Below are 6628 nucleotides of genomic sequence, written 5' to 3'. Positions count from 1 at the left end.
GAGCAGGGCCGCGGCGCTGGGGCAGGGGATGGAGCACAATGCGCTGAGGAGAGACTGAGGGACCTGGGGGGGGTTGAGCCCAGAGGACCTTAAGCTGCCCAGGGCAGTGGTGCAGTCCCCATCCCTGGAGGGGTTTCCCAGCCGTGTGCAGGTGCTGCTGAGGGACAGGGGGCCGTGGGGACCTGGCGGTGCTGGGGGACGGGGGGACTTGAGGAGATCAAAGGGCTTTTCCAACCCGAACGGTTCTGTGATTCTGTGATTCTCAGGCTCCAAACTGGCCAGTCTTCCTCTTCACTGTTTTGGTTTGATTTTTTGTTGTGGTTTTTTTTTTTTGAGGAGCTTCTTTTCCCCCCTTTTCTGCTCTTGCTGTCTATCTCCACCAGTGCTGTTACAGTAGCCTGGTTCCTCTGTCCTCTGGGGACATTAATTTTGATATGGAGAGAAAGGATAACATGCCAGTATATTTTGGAGAGTGAAATTTGTATCCCGATGGTTGCCTTAACCCTGGAGGGCAGGGGTGTGTGTGTGGGGGTGTGTGTGAAAACTGCTCTCCCCTAACCTCCCAGGCTTCGAGATTTGTGAAGGACATCCTGCAACCGAGCGATGCCGTCATCTCACTCCTGAACCTGCCCTAGTCTTGCTGCAGGGGGTTGGACTAGGTGACCTTGAAAAGTCCCTTCAACCCAACCCATTGTGTGATCCCATGACTCTGTGAAGTGCCAGTGGAGTCTCTGAAGGCCAGCAGGACTCGCTCCTTCCTGTTCTGGTGAAGGTCGCTTGCACAGGGTTGCACAGAGGTCTGGGGGCATTCGTTCTCCCAAACACTGCAAGAGGCGGCAGAACCGCCGCCTGGGGCAGGGTTTGAACCTCAGGACTCTTGCGAATGCTGCGAGGCCACAGAGGCGACAGTGCTGAGCACGGCGGGGTTGTTACCTTTTCATTTCCTCTTTTCCAGAAGCAGCCCAGTATGAACACCATTGCCACTGGGGGCTGCAGGTAGGAGCTGATGGACTGGATGTAAATGAAGAGCTGCCCTCCCTGGCCAGCCTGCACCACGGGGATCCACAGGATGGAGACCACAGTGAGCAGCAGCACGAACGCCCTGTGCGAGAAAGAGATGCAGTTACAGTCAGCGCAGGCCGTTCCTTTCCAATTGCTCAGCAAGACTCCGGCTGGGATCTCTCATAACCACGAGGCCCCCGCTCTGCGCCTCCACCAGCCCTGTGCACAGGAGGACAGTCCACCCGCACGGGGCAGCGGGCTGCGGGGTGTGCTGAGGGCTGTCTCCCGCGCTCAGGCTCCGAGGTAACGTGCTCATCCCCCTTCTCCGTACCTGCCAACGATCATGAGTTCCCACTCGGAGCAACGAGGGCGGAAGTGTTTCCAGAGGTCCATGGTGAAAATGGTGCTGGCACTGTTGAAGATGGACGTCAGGGAGGACATGAGGGCGGCTATCATCACTGACATCATCAGGCCCCTGAGTCCTGGGAACAGAAGGAGACGTACAGCCGCCCTGAGGAACGCCTGAGTTGGCATTCCTCACATCCCCACTGTAGGATGTCCTCACATTTTTTCTTTGGACTAGAACAGACTTTTAAAAATGGTTTTAGCCCCAGGGCTAAAACCCCTGGCGGGGGTGGGGAGCTGGGAGTGGTTGATTTTCAGTGTTAAACATCTGTGCTTTATCTTTTACCCAAATTTGACCAAATTAGACCTCTGCATACCGGATCATCACCCATCCCTCTTGTTGCATGCTGTCCCTTGCCACTGTCCCACCAACAGAAACTCCACTGAAATTATAGTCTCAGGGTATTTTTCTCTCTCAGCTTCTCTTGTGGACAACTTGTGGCAGGTGTGTTCCGTACCCATCGTTGCCAGCACCGTGACCAACCTCCTTACCTACAGGCAGAAGCTCTAGGACCAGCTTAGGATAAGCGATATCGGAACAGCCAGACGGGTTGCCACAGATTTTCTGGCAAAATTCCGCATCTGCACAAGCCACCAGATCTAAAATAAGGAAGGGGGGAGTGAGGGGGAGTGTCCGTAGCCATGACAAACCGATATATCTGAACGACTTAAATGTGGTTAACGGCTTCCTGAGTGAAGTACGGGAAAGCCTGGGAAGCTTCTGGCAAATGGCAGAGGGCTTCTCAGCACAGCGAGAAAGGGCAGCACTGGACTGCCCTCTTTTCCCTTTTTTCCCCCTTCCATGCAAAAGGCACAATCCGATCGGATCCGGTCGCTGACCTGTCTGATCCGTCTCCCAGGAGCGTTGCTCCGCTGAGGACCAGGGCACCTGGCTCTGGCACAGCTCCTCAGCACGGGCACATCATCCACACGTTCCCACCCACTGAGCAGTTCACCACACTCGAGGTGGTGTGTGAGGATTTCTGCGGGTGCCTCAAACGTAAACCGTAAATCGCGGGAGGAGTAACGGGCGGGGTGCAGGAGGGGCCGATGTGCGTGTCGAGGCAGCTCCGAGCAGCGGAGCCCAGCGGCTGTGAGAGCGGGTGACAGCCCCCTGCTCCAGCACACCGAGTGTCTGGGGTCTGCTGTGGGAGGATGGGCGTTCTCCAGCTTGGAACTGGAAGGAACCGTCCTCATACGCTGGGCATTTGAGGCATCACAACCTTTGCGCTTACTTGGTAGAGGCTGTTCTGGCTGCTCAGAGGAGGCACAGCCAGCAGCGGCAGAGGGAACAGATCTCTCCTTCGGCACTTACCTGGGAAGAGGACCCGGCTGATCATGCCCGGCATTACCATCATGAAGAGGGGCAAAATCTTCAAGTAGGAGGTCATCAAGGAGCCTCCCTTGGCATGAGAGAGGGTTTTAGCAGCAAGGGACCTCTGCACAATGACCTAGGAATGAAGAGACATGGTTGGTCTGCTGTCAGCTGAGAGGAGCGGTGGTGTGCGGCCGGTTGTGTCCTTGTGTATGCTTTATCCCTTCTAAATTCCTCAAGTCTCGGGAAGGTGAACACTGAGCTATAGCTTTATCGTTCTTCTGAGTCCTGTACAGAAACATAGAGCTGAAAGGCACCGCTTGTGTCCTCAAGCCTGAGCCCTGCTCCTTGCTGCAGAACCTGTTCCTTGACTAATCACACTCAGGCTTAGAACTTCCTTTTCTTCTTCCTCGGTCGGGGACTTCCCCGAGCCGGTGGCTCAGCCTGGCCAGCTCAGCAGCCCTCCTGGCAAGGCAGGACAGGGACTGAACGAGCAAGGTGAGTTCAATAAAAGAGCACTGCAGGAAGATCAGGAGGCTGCTGAGGGCTTCAGTCCTGCCAGCTCTGATGCCACCAGGAGGGATGGTGGTCAGAGACCTGCAAGGCTGAAAGAGTGAATTCATGGGTGATTCACAAGAAAGGCTTAAATTAGGAAAAAAAAACCCAAACAAAGCCCATCTTTATCGACCGGCATTAACTCACATTCTTACCTCTTTTTACACTGAGATGGTTCCCAGAACCCTGCGTTTGAAATCAGATTCCACCAACCAAGAGTGTGTTCTTGAAACCAGCCAAAGAAATGAGCAGAAACCCACCTGATCTGTGCACCAGTACCACAGGGATGGGATGGTCATTCCCACCAAAACCCCTGGCCAGGGAAGGTCAGAGCTAACAGGGTCTCGGAAAATGTGGAAAGCGTCTTCTCTTGGCAAGCCGCAGCTGCTGTTTTCCTTGCGGGTGCTGGGAATGGCGTCAAAGTATTTTGTCTGCAAACCTTCAAGACCACCAACTTCAATAAAGCCTAGAAGAGGTCACGAGAAGCAGTCACCACATCTTCCCAGGTCAGAATGCCGACTTTCGGGCGCTGTGGTTTGCTGTGGGTGACCCTCCACGGGTGTTCTTGAGAAACCAGTAGCTATTGACTCTAACACCAGGCCCCAGCGTAACCCTGAAACTGCCGGCTGGAGGAGGGTCTTGTCCCCTCGGAGCCCGTGTCACAGCGTGTCTCTGCAGAGGTTTCTCAGGGGATCCTGGTGGAAGCACAGAGCCACTGGACACCTGCAAGCTCGTTGTTGCTGACAAGGCACAAGGCAGCTGCCAACCAGACAGAGACCGCCAGCGGGCTGATGTCTGGTGAGTGGGGTTATCTTGGTACCAGGGAGGAACGGGGAGCGAGGAGGAGGTCCCGCGGGCGCATTCCTCCCCTTTCTGCCTGCCCGGGCTGCGTTAAGCAATGAGCAGTTCCAGCTGCCCGGGGAGGGGTAGATTAACAGGCACTGGGCAGTTACTGAAGAAGGGACAATTTTGACCACAGCCACACACACCCCCCGGGTGCGATGAGGGATGATGGGCTATAAATATTACCCTGGTGCTGCACCTCATTTGGGCAGTGAGATGTTCGGAGCCAAATCAAAGGCACGAATCGATGGGTTTGTCCCCTCTCTCCCCCTCAAGAGGGAAGCCTTTTGGTAAGGTTTACCACCTCGGCTATGCTGAGGGTTTTCCCCAGGAGATTAAGCAGGTGATCACAGTCGTGTTTTTAGTGGTAGAGCTATCGCTGTCCTGCCGTAAATCCATTTACCACCAGCAATCTCAGAGAATCTGTTTGTCAATAATCAGCATTATTTGTGCACCCGGCTTGCTGCTTTTACACAGCAGCCGGACCTACAGCACAGGCTGGTTGTTCGTGTGGGGTCAGGCCAATAGTCCCAGATCCACCCACTGATTGCAACAGTACTCAGAATCCCAGAATTGTTTTAGCTGGAAAAGCCCTTTGAGCTCCTGGAGTCCCCCCGTTCCCCAGCACTGCCAGGTCCCCACTGCCCCCTGTCCCTCAGCAGCACCTGCACACGGCTGGGAAACCCCTCCAGGGATGGGGACTGCACCACTGCCCTGGGCAGCCTGGGACATGCCATGCACAACCCCAGCGGGAAAGAAATTTCTCTTAATGTCCAACCTGACCCTCTCCTGGCATGACTGGAGGCCGTTTTTTGACCCCATACGGAACTCCTGTAAGATCGTTGTACGAGCACAGGAAGCAGTTCCCAGAACATGGGCTGGCATCGGCTGCGACCATCCAGAGTGTTTGTAGCACTTGGTAAAGCTTCTACCAAATTTTTAGTAAGAAAACCCCAGGGAAACACTCACTGAAGACCATGAGAGTGAGAGCCCCGACGAGCATGATGAGGGTTTGCAGAGCGTCTGTGTAGATCACAGCGGCCAGGCCACCTAAGAGAGCAGAGAAGCAGCAAACTGGGGGAAACTGGGTTTTTTCTGTCGTAGCGTTTCACGCTTTGCAGAAGTTCTGGCCAGGCGGCGTCAGCCGAGCCCCGTGGCCGGCAGGCTGGCGAGTCCTGACTGCGTCGGGGGGCGCCTTGGTCAATTCTTGCGCACGATGCTTTGGCTGAAATGTCTCATGTTTTGGATCGTGGTGAGTCACCATTTTGTCACTAAAAAGCCGAAGTCCAGTATAAGTACTCCTACGGGAAATAGGTGGAAAAGCTCCAAAACAAAACCCGAGCTGAACAAGGAGGAGAAGAACAAAAAAGGGGGGGGTGGGGGCGTGGATCTTTGTGAGCAGCATCACTCGGGGTGAGCACTGGGAAAGGAGCAACCTTTATTTGTTTGGGATTCGCTGCTTACCCCGTGCGTGGCTTTTTTCCACTTGGCCACTCATAAGCCCCGAAAGGGCATCCAGGGTGGATGCTGCTTTCCGCATTACCCAGCGCATTGTTATGGAAATCCCCCGGACCTCCGAAACGCCCAGAGGCAAAATGGATTGTGCAAACGCCTGGAGCAGAGCCGCTCCTTAAAGCAGAACCAACCTGCACCCATCGCTGGCCCAGGGAGCGTTCATTTGCTCTCACCTGGTCAGTTTTTCTCAACAGACCAGTGGTCAGGTGCTTTCCCCCCCAGTTCTCATGGCCAGACCCGATGGTGTGGGAAATGCAGGAGCCCTGTCACGGCGCGTGGTGCACTGCGTGAAGAGGCTGAGCTCGCTGAACAGGAGCTGTGGCACCCTCTGACACTTGGCCACGTACCTGACACGGTGTAGACGGCTGTGATGGCCAGCAAGCCGGCCACCGCGATGTAGAGGTCCCAGTGCAGGGCTTGCTGGATGAAGAGGGCCCCAGCGTACATATCGACCTAGAGAAAAGGGGTGGTTGCCACGGCTGCACTGATGATATTCTTGTGCCCCCCAGAGCTGGTAGTGCTGGGGAACAGGGACATTTAGCTGACCAAGCTGTCTCCTTTAGTGGGACCAGTTGGGTTTGTCACTGCTCGTGTCCCCCCAGCTCCCCACAGTGCCGTCTCCACACGGCACATCCCTCTGCAGCCCCAGCTGCTGCTGCTGAGCATCGGGGCCAGGCTCAGCTCAGTTCCTGGGGTATTATCGTGGGGGACGGGGGTGCCAGGGAGGGTGATGCTGGGGTTGTCCTGAGGAGGGGCAGCACATAGTGCTCTCTGATAGAGGCAGCTGGGTGGGAGAGGTGTGCTGGCCCGGGGACCCGAGCACCTTCAGGACCAGCCGCCTGCCCCAGCACTGGTTTGCCGTACAGCGAATTCCTCCATGCTGACGCGGTGACAGTGTCCCGATAAGGAGGAAGGGTGTCCCGTGGGCTGGGGCGCTGCCCTGACCAACCAGCTCTGAAGCTCCGAGAAAGAACTGTGGTTTAAGGGAGCTCT

The 6628-nt window shown here is 55.7% G+C and overlaps 1 protein-coding gene across 1 annotated transcript in view; it reads right to left on the bottom strand.

Moving 5' to 3' along the window:
* Positions 1–6628, bottom strand: part of SLC5A11 (solute carrier family 5 (sodium/inositol cotransporter), member 11) — a 13849-nt gene that overhangs the window by 3626 nt on the left and 3595 nt on the right. Inside the window, 7 exon segments of the mRNA XM_010135874.1 lie at positions 934–1102; positions 1334–1484; positions 1900–2007; positions 2723–2858; positions 3538–3743; positions 5090–5170; positions 5983–6088. Of these exon segments, the coding sequence (XP_010134176.1) occupies positions 934–1102; positions 1334–1484; positions 1900–2007; positions 2723–2858; positions 3538–3743; positions 5090–5170; positions 5983–6088 (957 nt within the window).

The sequence above is a fragment of the Buceros rhinoceros genome, unplaced genomic scaffold (assembly GCF_000710305.1).
Source record: "Buceros rhinoceros silvestris isolate BGI_N320 unplaced genomic scaffold, ASM71030v1 scaffold7985, whole genome shotgun sequence".
NCBI lineage: Eukaryota > Metazoa > Chordata > Aves > Bucerotiformes > Bucerotidae > Buceros > Buceros rhinoceros.
Note: the sequence above shows the minus strand (reverse complement) of the source record. Positions and strands in the feature narration are given on the sequence as shown.